We start from the raw sequence: 16,121 nt of genomic DNA, 5'->3' as shown, positions 1-16,121 counted from the left end.
TCATACTGTTCTTCATATGAATTCGAAATCTTTTTCTTCTTCGGGTCGTGTGTTACTGAATAATGAACAGCCAACACACAATAGAGGCATTGACTTTGATTTAAACTTTGATTATTACATGATAGCGATATACTAATAGCGATATATAAATATTGGTATAGTCACTGATTGCAATTTTCTTTTTCGTTCCTTTATTCTGTATCCTTGGTGACATCATATATGAACATTATTGACACGCCGTGGTATGTACACTATTTTGTATGACAATGAATGTTGATTTGTATGTTTTGATTTGATTTGTTTGATTTGATTTGAATGACATGTTCCGTTACATTCATGATTAGGGTAGACTTCATAGCCCTGAAGATGGCGTAAACACACCGAAATGCATTGGCTTATTTGCACTGGATTGACCATTGTATTTGATCTCTGTCTCAACACTTGCCACTTCAAGTAACAATATGACAGGAATGTGCATTAAACATTTCCTGCATTTTTGAAGAGTTCCTCTTGATTTTGTTATTAAGAAACAGTTGACTGGAAAAATGAAACAAACAAAAAAAAAGTATATTATTGATTAAGTTGTGAAGAGTAACTTTGGAAAGAAAAATATATAACAAACCCTTTTTTCTGCTCCCTTTGGAGCTAACTGAGAGCGTCAGATTTGATCAGGCATTTTCACCTCATAATTTTTTGTTTAGTTAACTCTCTAGCTCCATTAAAACAAAGACTGGTTAAAACCCAGCCCTCAAAACTGAGGTATACCCCAGAAATCCAAACTCTTAAGTGCAAGAAAAAACTGGCACTGAAGAGCTGGAGATCTTCATCATCACTGGTGGATAAAGCTAGATATTCTAAAGCAGCCAAATCCTACAAACTCGCAATTCAGGATGTAAAAAAAACTATTCTATAAGCGAAGAATTAAGGACGCATCATCAAGCTACAAAGAGTTGTTTAAAATTCTCAGTGAGCTTGAAGATCCATGCCCTGTTATCTCGCCAGTGACAAAATACACTATCTGGTGCACTGATATTCAGAATTCCCTGAGACAAAAAATTGCTAAAATTAAGGAAGGATAGTGCTCCACGCCCTGTGTCACCCAGGACCCATCCGCCATAGTCTGATCAGAATACTCATTTTCATCTCTGCCTCTTTTCAGGTTTTGTGAAATCTCTGAACCTAACATGTTTGAACTATTGGTGAAAATCAAACCCACAACCTGCAAGGATGAAATCTGTATAGCCACCATTGTGAGCTCATTTGCAGAGATGTTGGTACCTCTGATCACCAAATGTGTTAATCTTTCATTTAGGGAGAACACTGTCCCAAGCTCACTTAAACAGGCCTGGATTTCACCGCTCCTAAAAAAAACTCACTGGATCCCAACAACCCAAGCAACTATCATCCAATTACTAACCCTTTTTTCTGAAAATTCTTGATAATGTGTCATATCAGCAAATTCAAAAACTCTTGGAGTTAAATAACATTCTAGGGTCCAACCAATCTGGATTCAGAAGCAATCACTGCACTGAAACTACTCTCCCTGAGCTAAAAACATCCATTCTACAGCATGCGGATAAAGGTAAAGCATCGCTCTTGATGCTACTTGATCTTACCGCAGTGTTTGATCTTGTTGATCATAGCATCCTAACCACTAAACAACAAGACACTGACCATTTCTCTAGTGAAGTGGCTAGTTGGGTCCTACCCTTCCCCTCCAAGCGGAGGGCGAGAGTCTTCTTTGAAGACTCCATGACAGAATAATATGTCCAGGAGTGTGGGGTGCCCCAGGATTCTTGCCTGTCCCCAACGCTCTTTAACATCTTTATTCTCCCTCTTTTCAGCTGTCTGGATGCGGAAGGTGTCCGGTATGCAAACTATGCAGGTGACACTCAGTGTCTCTCTCCCCTTTCTGGCAAGAATGAGCTTAATTCACAGGCCATTAATAATACTAAAAGTGCATTAATCAGTGGATGACTATTAATGGTTTGGTACTTAACAATGGGAAGAAAGAGATCATGCTGGTAGGCACAGCCTCCAAACTAGTAACTTTGATCCTATGTATGCCACCTTTCAAATATCTGACTGCCTTCTAACAACACTCTATAGAGTCAAAACATTGGGTCTGATATTGGACTCTGAGCTTACTATGAAGGCGCATTGTGTCTGGCAGTTTCAACCTTTAGTGGTATGCTGAAAACCCTTTTCTTTGAATAAGACTACCCACCTCATTTGTTCACTTCACCCTGGAGTCTCTGGTTTGGTTGACTGAAATGTTTCTCTTATTTGTTTTGTTCTCTGTTGTCAGTCTTGTCCCTGTGCTTCTATGGCCATGGGCATTGTCCCAGTGTGTTACAAATAGATTCAATGCATTCAATAAATAAATAAAAGTCTATATTTGATCAGCAGCACCTGAATGTAGTCCATCAGTTCATTAGTGTAGTCTATTAAGGGTTGCTTGTGGCACATATAAACCTAAACTATTGCAATGGAGTACAGATAGGGAGGAATGGCATATTAGGGACGTGTAGCACACAGAAACTGTGCTTGTTACAGATTCTAGTAATTTCACATAGGTTTTGGCTTTCTTTCAGTGGATAATGTGTTTTTTTTTGCAAGGGTACAGGTAGAGAGTAGGGTAGGGTTTGTCTATTCAGGGCAGGCAGACTGGATGCTCCACTTCAATAGCTTCTTATATAGAATCAACTTGACTTTTTTATCTTTCTATGGCCTTTCATTTTGGGTATGCCAAAATACTCCATTTTGATGCTACTGTGGTCTGGTGTTTCCCTATGCTGCGAGAATGTTATATAAAATGGTTAGCACAGTGTGCCAGTAGTGTGTTTGGTGTTACTGGCGGTGGAGGCTGGTCTTTGGTGCTCCTCTGCCCTGCAACTGGAGTTGCTACTGCTGCCAATTACTACCGGTGTTTAACTTGGAACATTATACTTCTAGCATTGGAAACACGGGAAACATCTCCAAGTCACATTTCTACCTCTGCCGATCCTCGCTCCACCCTTTAAACACACCGCGCATGCACGGAGCGCTGCGCGGTGTGCCAGTAGTGTGTTTGGTGTTCGGTGGGTGAGTGGAGGCGGAGCGGTGTAGGATCCGCTTTGAAGAAGTCGCATTCTTGCTTTTGGTGAGTCTCGGGTGACTGTTAGTTACGTAACCCTCCAAGCTGTTGTTTCCTGTGATTGACTGGCCTGTGATGTTTAAAGTCGTATTTCACAGCCAGCGTCTACTTCCTATCAGCGTCTTTCTCACAACGCCTGCATTCACCTATCTTGCGAGCGGGCGAGCAATGGAACATTTCTCCAACCGAGTTTTGTTCTCAAGGACATTTTCCGCTACCGATTTTGTAGCAGAAGGGACTTTTCTGGTAGCTTTGGATCTTGAACACTGGTTCTGTATGAACTTGAACATCATGGTGTGGGGGGTTTTCCACTGCTTAAAGTAGTCTTGTTGTAACCAAAAAGAGTGGAAGGACTATTCCTGCCCAGACATAGGGGAGTTTGCGTGCAGGTGTCAGCTGTCATATGTTAAGGGGTGACTGCGGGCCTAGGTGCCTTTGAACCCCTTGTGATAACATCCTATAGTGTTGTGGCTTGTGCTTTCAGTGCATTATCTTCACTGTCAGTCAGGGGGTAACTGCGGGCCCTGGTGCCTTTGAACCCTTTCTGATAATATCACATAGAGTTGTGGCTTGTACTTTCAGCGCACTCTTTTTGCTGTGATTCAAGGGGTGACTGCGGGCCCAGGTGCCTTTGAAACCCTGGTGAGAACATTACATAGCGTTGTAGCTTGCGCTTTGACTGCATTATTTCTTGCTGTGTGATAGGGGGGGATTGCGGGCCTGGATCCTTTGAACCCTTTGTGAAAATATCATATAGTGTTGTGGTTTGTGCTTTCAGTGCACTCTTTTTGTTGTGATTCAAGGGGTGACTGCTGGCCCAGGTGCCTTCGAACCCCTGGTGATAACACCATCCGGTGTGGCGGCTGGTGTAATCAGCTCATCCTTTTGTTGTGATTCCGGGGGTGACTGCAGGCCTAGGTGCCTTTAAACCCCTTGTGAGAACATTATATAGCGTTGTGGCTTGAGTTTTTACTGCAATCTTTCTTGCTGTGTGTTAGGGGGTTACGGTGGGCCTGGGTGCCTTTGAATTTCCTGCACCCGCAACAAACAGTATAGTGGTTGGCACTTTCAATGTATTTCTTTTGCTGTAAGGTATTACTTGTTGACCTGAAATAGATCATGAGCCGTGCTCTGAGAAGTGGAAATCGGGTTGGTAATCCAACTAAAGCACCCATGAAGAGTTCTGCTGTCAAGTTGCTCAACAGCACTTTACCATTGTTACTGTCCAGCAAAAAATCACTTCTCCCTATGTCGGTAACCACACCCTCGGGCAGCTGCCACCAGACCCCGAGGGGATTCATATTCCCTCTTGACCGACACGTTTGGCCTCTCAAGAGAGGTCAATTTCCATGTTGGCCCCTGTAGACCTGAACCAACCCTCATTTTCTGTAAAAGATGCAAATGAGAATGAAGGGCAGATAGCCTGTGATTCCCCTCACTTACATGATTGCAAATGTGCATTGAAGGATGTTCAGGAGGGTTTTGTTCATATTTCTGATACGTCCATGCGTGCACCTGCAATTATGAGTGAGTTAGGGAAACAAGTACGTCTTTCCCTTGGCCCCTCTTCACCAGCATCTAGGTCCCATGTGTTTCGAGAACAAGTACATCTCCATCTCCCAGATAAATTTACCTATAAGGAATTTAGCGTACCCAGAAGGGAAACTCAAGATCTAGTTCAACAGGGGTTGGTTATGGGTATAGTCACGGGACAGGGAGATCTCCCTGTTAGTTATCCAGAAGCCACGGGTTCTTTTTTGCCAACTTCATTAGGCATGCAGGAGTTAAATAAAGATGGTACTGGCTATGCCGCCCCAAAAGGATTCGAAATGCCATCTTCCACTCCGGACGATTCTCCCTCTGACATTTTTCCTCATGACCCATTCAACTTCCCAGTGATTTCAAGAATACTTAATCTTCTTGACAAAGGCAACAAACTAACCCATTGTTCATTGAGAAATGCAGGGCTCCCTAGCATTCATGAAGGAAAAAATCAGCAAATTAGAAGGTTATATTTTGGCTGATGCCCAATCGAAATCACTCTACTTTACACAATTAGAAAAAATGATGGCATCTTACCTCCCTGTCGTTATTCCAACCGTAATTAGACCGAAAGTACAGTCTCAGGGAACACAAAGGGTCAACACGGTATACAACACTTATTTACCTCAAAGATTGTACTCTAAAGCGCTGCAAGGGGAAAATGTTATTGTACCAGAGCATGGTAACAATGAGCCCATTAATCTTTTGGAGGTGGCTAAACTTCACCATGAACGCTTGCTTCAGGTAGAACAAATTTTGTTTAATGAATCTTCAAAATCTCAAGCCTCTGGGACATCTGAGTCGTTAATTGGAGCAATGGTGGATGTTAAGGAGATGCCCTCTTCTCCGGACAGTCCTTCTGCTTTAACAGATTGAATCGACTCACAGTCTACCTCGGAGTCCCTAGCCCCGTTGTTGGTGGCTGAGACAGGTGTAAGAAAAGTGGGCTAAGGAGGGATGCAGTTCATCTCTCGAAAGGCGAAGAAATCCTTTTTGGGAGCGCAGAAACGGTTAAATTCCGCCAAAGCTAAGCAGAAACAATCATCTCTCACAAAAAGCATGGTGGAGATAAATGCCACTCCTATTATGGAGATGGTGCCTATCTGGACCTGCAAATCTGGTGTGATTACAGATGATCTTGTATTAAATCTGCTGGAATTGAATGAGGAAAGTAAGAAACATCGGCAGACCAAGGCCCTGAGAAGTGACAATGTGCAGGTGGCGGTTTCAAAACCTATGGGGAAAACTACAGACAAGTCCCAATCTCAACTACATAGTTTTTTCCCTAGTGTTGAAAGTAAAAAGGCGGTAGTTCCTCTAAATGAGGAGGTCTGTCGCCCGAAAACAATAAAAAAAGGAAATGATCAACTGCAACCATTCACAAGCAGTGAAGGATGTATAAAGGGGCCTGTTTTACAGGAAGATGTCAATCCAGCCGTAGCAAAATATGAGGAGAGCGCTGAGACCGGAATGGATCTGTGTGTACCACCCAACTTGGTGAGTAAAGACATATCCGGAGTTGAGGGGCCAGCCTCTATGGAGGCAAATTTAGTCCCGCCTTCCACTGGAATGTTGTCGTTTTCAGAGACCCCCAAAAAATACTTGGATGGGTAAGCGATCCTGACACAAATGGAACAGCGCGGATCAACAGGTAATTTCTGATTAATGCATTTTATCAGATTCCTTCACTACGAAACTTAGCTACCAAGGACATTGAATGGGTCAAATTAGCACCCCATAATAACTACAGAGTGCTGTGTAAAGTCCAGTCCCAAATTATAACAAAATAAATTTTGGATTTCAAGGACGATTTTGAGTCCCTGGGACTCTTTCCACATCTGTTTGTGAACAAGGAGGGTGCATGGTCCTTTTTGGACTGTCTAAGGACAGAGCTATGGGGGGGGCCCTGTCTTGGTAATAAACAAGCTCCATAGTAGAGAACTATCACAGCAACTGGCCTCGCTGACTCGGCATTAAGCGGTTTATCGGGCTGGAACCCCTTATCAAAGTAGCAGCCTCAATGAAGGAAGATACCGCCAACTCATAACCATTGAGTATTGTTCTTGCATCTTGGAACTGGTGTGGCATAAGAAATCTTGCGGCATGGCATGAAATGGTCGGGACTCGAAATGTCCTGGAAATATTATTATTGCAAGAAACGATGTCTTTGTATGAAATTGTGTTAGATGGCTGTGTAGCTTTTAATGTACCTGCTCGCCGCAACCAGTTAGGCCGCCCTAGTGGTGGCATTGCAATTCTTATTAAAAATAGTCTGAATGTCAAGGTACATCTAGTGGACAAGTCAGATACTTTTCTACTGGTGGAACTGTGTATCACAGGTAACACTTTATACTAATTTTTGTTGCTATCAATTTATTGGAACCAAAACGTTGAATCTGTGGAATTTACAATATTGGCATTAAATCGGTTATTGTCTAATGCCTCGCTGACTTTTCCAATGCATGGAATCTTGATTGGTGGAGATCTCAATGCATGCTTGGAACTAGATGGAAAAAAATCATTGATTTACAACACAACTCCATACGTAAGGAAGTCCTGTATGAGAGGGAAGCTTTGGGCTGAGTTTTTGAAGCCTGGGGCATTTCTCCAATCTCCCTCGCTTCTCATAGTCCATCGGTTTCCTGGCAGCGCCGTAATTCTCACTCACTAATCGACTATGTCCTTGCATCTGCAGCAATGTCCGGTTTGTGCGACCTGATTACAATCTCGAATGTGGGTTTGGGCGACCACAGCTTGTTGAGTACAAGGTTACATATTACGGCTAAAACTTATGATACTTATGAACCTGCGCCTTCCACAGTATTAGGTAAGGTCTGATGATGTTATACTGTTTGACAGAGTACCCTTTGGACTAAATTGAATATCATAGTCTTTTCGGCGAAGAGGAAAGCCCAAGTCTTAAAGTATAACGTCAACACCAAACCGATTAACATCATGGGCGAGATCACATATTTGGGTTATCAGATATCTAACAGTACTTCTGTTAGTAAATGGCGAGTAATCTTAGACGCCAAAATAATGTACCTGTCTGTACAGATGAGATTTATCTTCTACCGCCACTGCAAGTTTTCCATCATGCCCCTAATACACTTATATTTAATGAAGGTTGAGCCTATTTTATTGTACAGTCTGGATGTCTGCTTATTGAACATGGGTCCAACATTGAATAAACTCCAGGGAAAAATCTGGAAAAAGGTATTGTGCCTTCCTGGGTGCCTGCCAAATCCCATTCTGATACATGAATTAGGCCTACATGCACTAGCTGACCGGTACGAATGGCGAATGCTTATCACCTATATAAAAATGTTGTCACCACCTTCCAACTCTGTAAGAGGATTTTAGGTCGATGTTATCTGAAGATCATCCGGCATCTATCTCTGCATACCAAAAACGCATGATTCAAGTCTTAAACTCTTTGTACATGACAAAGCAAGATCTAATTGATTCCCCTGGGGTGACCAAGAAACAGTTCTTTAGGAACACATGGGCACACAACTCTGATTTAATTGCAGGATATCCATCATTTACCTCCTATGGCAAATTTAGACATGCCTAGACTACACGCATGCGTTACCTTCTGTGCTTCCCCGATAAGAATGCCAGGAAGATCTATATGAGATTTCGTCTTGAACTAATCCATACGGACTCTTGTATTAGGAACTGGTTTAGTAATCGATAGCCTGGTTTCGGTGAGTCCTGTAGGTTCTGTGCCAATGTGAAGGAGCTTGAATCTCTGGAACACCTATTTATGTACTGTGCACACTTTGAAACACAAAGACTTATCTGTCTAGGAACCTATTTGGCAGCTAATACAGGTTGTGAACCCCACATGGTTTGGTTGCGATGTATGTGGGGACGCAGCAACTCTATTATTTTGGCGACGGTGAGATAATTGAGGCAGGCTTGAATTAATTAAATGGTGGATTGCAAATGGATAGTGAAAAAGTGCAATCATCAAGGTGAAATGCCCTTATATTTGCAACCACTAGGGCTATAACTGGCGATGGCTAGGTTTTTGTTCCCTTCTCTATTTGTCCCTTTAAATATTAGAATGCTGGAAAACTATTCCCTCTTTTTATGTAAAAGAAAAATGTACTTTTTTTTGTCTATGAATTTTGTGATCAATGTTTAATCTGGTGAGGGTTTTTCTGCTTAAGAGATGAAATAGGGGATGAAATAAGGGATTTGTTCTATCATTTGTTTTATTATTTGTTTTATCACTTGTTCTGATCTTATATCGTTTTAAGTTATGGAATATTGTGATTTTTTTAAATGTCAATTTGTGGTCTTATTCTTTGTGAAATATTTTTTGTAAAGGTGTAATTTAATTTTGACTACCAAAAACAAAACAAAAAAAATATAGTTATATAAAATGGTTAAGTATGGCGTTTCATGATTGAACCCTCCCACTTCTAAGTGCTGTAACAACAGTGGAATTACTACCAAATGTAATGGTACACAATGTATCAACCTCAGAAGGATGCAGGGGGAGATTAGGTGCTGCCAAGATTTGACCTTGGCAAGTACAGGCACAGCTGAGCATTTAACTCACTGAGCTACCCACTTAGTGCAGATAAAAAGAAGCATTTATCATATTTGCCCCCACACTCTCCCCTGACTCCTGTTCCCGACAGTCCTTTTTCAATACAAAATATAACATGAATATTATCACATTTAAAGGAAGTGTGCCATTATATATTTGTCCTGCTTCTAAGCACTGTAATACAACAATAGGTGTTATATGAATAAGAAATGTAATCCCCACAGTCAAAGCATTACCAGAATTTTTGGGTATGTGCATGTAAGGATAAATGTCTAAATATTAGCATCAATAACTCCATACAAAGGCTCAGAAGTATGGCATGGTCTTAAATCAGTGTTGTCAGTGTTGATTTATGTGTGACTGCTGTGATCTTGATAAACTTCAAACATGCACCTACAAAAATCATATCCCAAGCGTTTGTGGTTTATAGTCATTCCATCGACAGCCAAAGTATCTAATGCCATACCATCTAAAAAAAAGCATCTACAAAAAGCATTGAATGCATTTTATTTCTAATAGGGCGTCCCCCCAAGTCCCCTTTTTTAACCTTTCAACCCAATTTTTATTAAACTAAACCCTTTACGATCTAAAAAAAAATGCATTAGATGCTTTTTTTTAGATGCCTTTTTTTAGATGGTATGGCTGTCAATGCTTTGGTTGTCGATGCAATGACCGGATACCACGTTGCTTATTTGCTTCCATGAGATATGTACTAATCTAATTAGTTTAGATTATTAGATGGCACTTGCGCCACCTATAAGCTAAAACTATTGCATTATAGTACAGATAGGGGGAAATGGTATATCAGGAGGGACGCACAGCTTGTAGGTGTTGTTTAGTTATGTGCCCACCCATTGACTGCCCATGGCCGTGCTAATCCTATTGCCATTCACACGCAGATCTTGCCCCTCCCCGCCCAAAACATCCCCTCATGAGAAGTCTTTGAGCTTCCTTTATTCAAGCCTTACCATCAAACTTTGCAGTTGAAGTGCCTGCTGGTGTTTTTCCAAAGCAGTCTTCTGAGAGTTAATGACTAAATTGGGGAAGTAAACGAACCACTGGTGTAATAAAAATGTCATAACCAAGACTGCCTTCAGCCACTCAATGTATAAGCACTATGCATGTCCTTCACTGAAGCCCTGTTGAAATCAAGCTGTGGCAAAGTCAACAGTTTTGGCTTGTGTATACGTATTAGGTATATACCAGGCACGGCTATAAAATGCCCAGGTATTTGCATCATGTTGCACCTGCTACCATCAATGGGCAGGTGCAGTGCCTGGCAAGTGCCGTTCCTATTTCTACACAAACGCCCAAACTGTTGGTATTGCCAATGCTTGTTTTTTTACTGTTGTTTACGTGATTTAAGATGACGACATTAATATTTCCTGTCTGTATTCTGCAGCGCTCTCCTCTTTTAAGAAGACCTTAAAGACCTAAGACTGCTAAGAGGGTTCTGAAAGTCCCAGCGATCTCATTGGTAATCCCATCTGTGCCAGAAGAAGTGTCCAATGGGAGTGACTTATTTACCATGTCAAATGTCCAAAGTTTTTTGTCAGCATTTAACGTCATCGCCGTCCCCATCACCTCAAACAACATGCAGAGCTGCAGAGACTGTAAGCAGAGACTAACTCATTCCTCCAAGGGGTTTAACCATTTTTGTGTAGAAGTGTTTATAAAATGGACAAAAGGCTGACATGATGATGTCCCGCTCGCTAACTGATAACCCCCTATGCCGCCAATGAAAAGCAAGGCACCCTTTGTAATATGGAGACCAAAAAAGAATGCTGTGCCCTCATGGCTGCACCTTTCCCCGCCTATTCCTACAATCGATCCTACCTGGTCTCCGGCTTTGCACTTGCTTTGTCAGTGCTTCTCTCTACTTGTACTCAATTTCATGGATTCATTTGGTTCTAGTGCCCTTATCTTCGTTTATTTTGCCAGGACAGTTATGGGGAATGCCAGAAACAATTATTTAGTACGCGAGTGCTGCACGTGTGAGCTAGTACTGAGTGCCATTTGAGGGGGCCTTAGTGGGTGCCTGGCATTCTCTGGAGGGCTGGGGGGCTGCCCGCCCTGTGATGCAACCCCTGGACGTGGTATAAGGCGGAACCTTCGGAGTCCGTCTGACCTCGCCCTTCCCCGAGCCTCGCAGAGCCAGGCCCAGAAACCCCCTTCCCTCTGTAGGGCCCATGGCTCGTGATGGGTGTGCGGCCAGAAACATTCTGTCATGCCAGCCAAGGAGTGGGCAGATTCTAGTGATAGACAGAACATGCCTTTAGCATATGTGAATCTTCTAGGCAGAACCTAGCTCCTCGTCCTTCTGATGCCAAGCCATCTACCATTACACCATTTAACACACGGGAGAAGAGCTCAGGGCACGCAGAGCGGAAAGTACACAGACGAAAAGGGTCGCTGTTTTTTACTAGTGTAAATAAATTACACTACACTTTTCTATACCAGGATGAACACTACTGCGTGTCTTACTACCTCTGTGCTACTACAATACCTGAAATGGCGTTCAATGTCTTTTTTGAAATCCCAAAACAATGTTTTCTACCATATTTAAACTGTGGTACATACAACTTTATAATCACATATTGGCTACTATGATACAACCTTATCAAAATGCCAATACAGCACAGACTTTCAAAGTTCACCACAAAGTAATGGAACCACATAGTGATTTCACATCTTTGTACAGACTATGCTAAAGGCAAAACGGTTGGCTCTGGCAATGCTTGTTTAGTACGGACCCCAACATTCGGAGACCACTTGTTGCTTCAATGACCAGTGGCACCATATGCAAGATGGGCCACGCAAGCAAATGTACACTCTTTTGGTTCCTTAAAGATGTGCAAGGAGAATGTATGCATGCAATCAGCATGGATTAACAGACAAAAGAAGCACATTGCCTCCTCTTGAATGTGTGCAAAAAGAAATTGTGCAAGATGAAGGTCAGAATGTCCTCTTCCAGTCGACCAGGCCAGTGTTACAGTTTCGCCGAAATACCGCTGTATGGTTACCACCAAAGCAGTTGGAAGCATGAGGGTGGAGGGGCTTGGAAACAGGTGCCAACTGTTTGGGCTTTTGTGTAGGCACTTGCCAGGCAATGCTGTAGTAGCATTAACTGCCCATTGATGGTAGCTTGTGCAAAATGGTGCGAATACCTGGGTATAAGCATTGCCTAGCAAATGCCTAATACCTACGCACAAGCCATAACTGTTGACTTTGCCAATGCTTGTTTTTAACAGGACTTCAGTAAAGGAAATGCAAAGTGCATATACATGAAGTGGTTGAAAGCAGAACTGGCTAAGAGACTTATATTGCACCAGTAGCATGTTGACAGGCTTGTTTAAAGCGAGCTCAAAGAGTTCCCATGAGGGGTGGGCGGGGGGGGGGGGGTTGTTGATTTGGGCAGGGATGGGAAGGAATTGGGTAGGAATGTCCATAGGGATTAGCATGGCCATAGACAGTCAATGGGTGGGCAAATAACCAAACATCGCCTACAAGCTTTGTGACCCTCCCCATTTGCCCTTTCACCTTAGCTGTACTCTGATGGAATAGTTTCAACTTCTCAGTGGCGTAAGTGCCACCCAATAGCCCAAACTAAAAATTGCCCTGGAACAAAAAACTTTTTCTTGAAATGCATTTTTGCACCAGGGCAGAGGTTTGTGACCAGGGAAAATATTGCCCAGGTTTAATAGTGCATATAAAAAATATGTTTTTGCACTAGGGGAATTTTTTGCCATAGAGTACATTTGCACCGATGCAAAGTTTCTTTAATAGACCCCACCCCATCCCCGCCAGCAAGTCTGATCTCCAATTTTTGCAGCTTTTATTAGACAATAATGGATCGTTCTAATTTGTATTCATTAATAACAGAAGAGTCCCTGATACTTCTATATAATCTTTTCCTTTCAATCTGCATATTAAGCAAGTAACAAGCGGCACAGCTTTTCAAAACAGCATACGCGAAAAAAAGACAGCAAAAAGCTGAAAAGTTCCAGAGGCATATTGCAGAAAATAATATTCGCGTTACCTGCCCCTTTGAGAAAGGAGCTCCAATGACGCCTATGGACTTTTGGCAACTCATTACAGTGCTTGTTGGGGTAATCTCCTTTTTGCCTCGCTGACACGACCCACGGTGCTTCCTGCAGCAAGAGAGAACGCAATCAGACACCCCGCTTATAAGAGATTCGAACTTGTGTTTTCATGTCGTCAGAAGGTCAATATCCACCCACCGGATCACACGGTTGTGCAAGATTTCCGGCACTGTTAAAATCGCGTCGGTAATTGAAGCACCTGCTCTTTCACTGTGTTACACTTCAGGCGCTGTCAAGCGAGGAAACAGGTGTGCCGCTGGTTTTACCTGAAAGCATCAGCGTTAATTCCGCATGAACCGTGTGTGTCCAGGAATGTACAGCACTTTCCAGCTGGTTTGGAACGACACAGCATATCCTCTTACGTCACGGCCCACATTTCGGACTAATTGAGTAATCCTTGCCAGGGAATCCAACTTCATTGATTTAGAATAATGCAAACAAGTTAACACTAAAAGAATATTTGTTTGAGTTAAATTGCAAACTGCAACACATCAGCACAGCCCTAAGAAACTTGAGCTTGCGAGTGTTTCAGCTACCTTCCCTTCCGCAGGACATTCAAAGCCCATTTGTTTTAACCTTTTCAGTGTGTAATTTTGGTAAAGAGTTTTCCTTTGTCTGTACTTCCAATACTAGCGCCTAGACGCTTTCGTTCCTTGGTGTGCGCTTTATAAGCCCTCAATAAATAAATACATTAAAATGCTTACTTTACTTATTTTCTGCTATTGCAGATCGCATGACAGGATTTTACCCTCTCCATTCCTTCATGGTGTGTCTTGCCGAACACACATGCAGCAGGGTAAATCGCACCACACAGTAAGCACAATGTAGACACAGACAATGGTTCTGTCTTTCTGTTACTCACCGCTCCATAAATAGGTCAGGAAGATAGATAGATGACCTTGGAGACGATATGTACACAGGAATCGCTATTCGGCCTCCAACTCCAGCTCCCCTGACTTCAAGACTCAGGCTTCCTCAAGGGAGGGGCTCTTCTTTATAACGTACCTCTCTGCTGTTTCAATTGGAACAGGCAGAGGTGTCCGTTGAATAAAAGAGCGGGGAGAACACACACGCAATACCCAAGATGCAAAGGAATTCAAAGAGATTAGACAGTGCTGAAAAACCAAGTAAGTAATTAAGCACAGTATGGGACAGGAAATACCTAGGCAGTGATTGGAGTGGAACTTTCCCCGAAATGGACCTGAATTGTGGGACTCTCACGGGTTACTGATATCCAGGATTGGAGAAAACGACAGGAAAAAATTATAAACGGGGAGGTTAGTACAGGAAAGTAAACCCGGGCGGCACGAGGGTCGCGCTAGAGCCGGGTTGGTGTAGGATCAGGAGAGCGTCAATATGCACTTTGAAAATAAGTTCGTTGAGAGTTGGAGTTCATTGAATGTCCCAAATCCAGTAGAGAGGAATACCAACAGAGCAGTAGTAGTCAAAGATGGCGCTGGCAGAAATAGAAGAACATAAACATAGTTGGTTACCTGAAACACCAGACTTCCCAAATGAGAGTTGGAGCAACTGAAGTGTTCCGAATAACTGCTGACGAAGGTTTTGCGAAGACAGCAGGAGCAGGGAAGAATAATCCAAGCAACGTTCCGTGTCAAATACCAGAAGATCACAACAATGATAAGAGCGCAGAGGAGGCAGTCCAGGGGCAGTCCGGGTCGATACCGTATTGGTCTATGAAGTGTCAATGCAATAGGAGACGTAACAATCCAAAAGTTCGGGCATGGGTCGGAACCAGGAGATCAAGTTAGGATTCGTGACAAGATTTCACGAAGGAAAACGGACATAACCGCAAATAGTAAGAAACACTAATTAGCAGCAACAAGCCCGCTGGAAGCCGCTGGTTTTAAACCCGTAAGGGGGACGTGCTTTGTTGTATGTCCTTCATATACGAGCCGTGTCAGCTGACACGGGTTCCGCCGTAGCTTGTACAGATGCCATGGCAACCTGTATCTGCTCCACAAAGGAGCCTGTGAATGGGACGTCCCCCGCAGGGGAGATTTTGTCTGCCGAAGTGTAACACTTCATCGGTCCCCCACTCGTGACTGCCTTTAGGGTGAGCGTGGGGTCGTCTTTAAAATTTGGGCCCAAAGTGACATACCTCGTGCAACATCACACTCCTCCCTTTTTATACAGAAACAAAACTTCAACATTTGTTAACCAAGTACATAAATGATCGCCAACTGGGCAATCTTCTCCAATCACATTACCAGATATGCGTATGTGTTCGAATCATAGTCTTTCAGGTACGCCGGCTGGCACCTGGATTCACGCATAGGATATCTTCACTTACCAGCTCTGGCATTTCTCCCATCTTAGTGCTGGGGCTTCAGTGTCCGGGTCATCCACTATGTTCTGTGGTGTCCCTCCAGGGTCATCATCGTCACCAGCACTCATGTCCAGGCTCCAGACAGCTTATGGAACAAACTCAAGTTCCTGGTAATTCTTTCTTTGCTTTCTGCCGTTGTCATTTGTGGTGCCTTTTCCTTTACCCGGAGTGGTGTTGGTTTGTGGTTGAGTGACATGTTCCCTGCAGGGTTTCGGGTGCATACTAGGACCATGTCACCTACAGATATGTTGTGGTCTCGAGGACTCTACGTACATTTTCCTGTTATATCAGCATCTGTCTATACACACATACCGCTTCATTGTCTATGATGCCTGGGACTCTCCCTTCCACCTCGGGTAGAAGAGTTCGTGGGCACCTTTGAAATAAGGCTTCCGGCAGGACACACCCCTGTTGAACAGTGTGGGGTGG

The 16,121-nt window shown here is 43.1% G+C and overlaps 1 protein-coding gene across 1 annotated transcript in view; it reads right to left on the bottom strand.

Annotated features, from left to right (window-relative positions):
* Positions 1-13,438, bottom strand: part of ARG1 (arginase 1) — a 334,173-nt gene extending 320,735 nt beyond the window's left edge. The window contains exon 1 of the mRNA XM_069607405.1: positions 13,282-13,438. Coding sequence (XP_069463506.1) covers positions 13,282-13,335 — 54 coding nt within the window. The 5' untranslated portion in view covers positions 13,336-13,438. The remainder of the gene's footprint in view (positions 1-13,281) is intronic.
* Between the last annotated feature and the right edge of the window lie 2,683 nt (positions 13,439-16,121).

This window comes from Ambystoma mexicanum, chromosome 4q, assembly GCF_040938575.1.
Source record: "Ambystoma mexicanum isolate Mex_15411 chromosome 4q, UKY_AmexF1_1, whole genome shotgun sequence".
NCBI classification, from domain to species: Eukaryota; Metazoa; Chordata; class Amphibia; order Caudata; family Ambystomatidae; genus Ambystoma; species Ambystoma mexicanum.
This window is presented reverse-complemented; position numbering and strand designations above follow the sequence as displayed.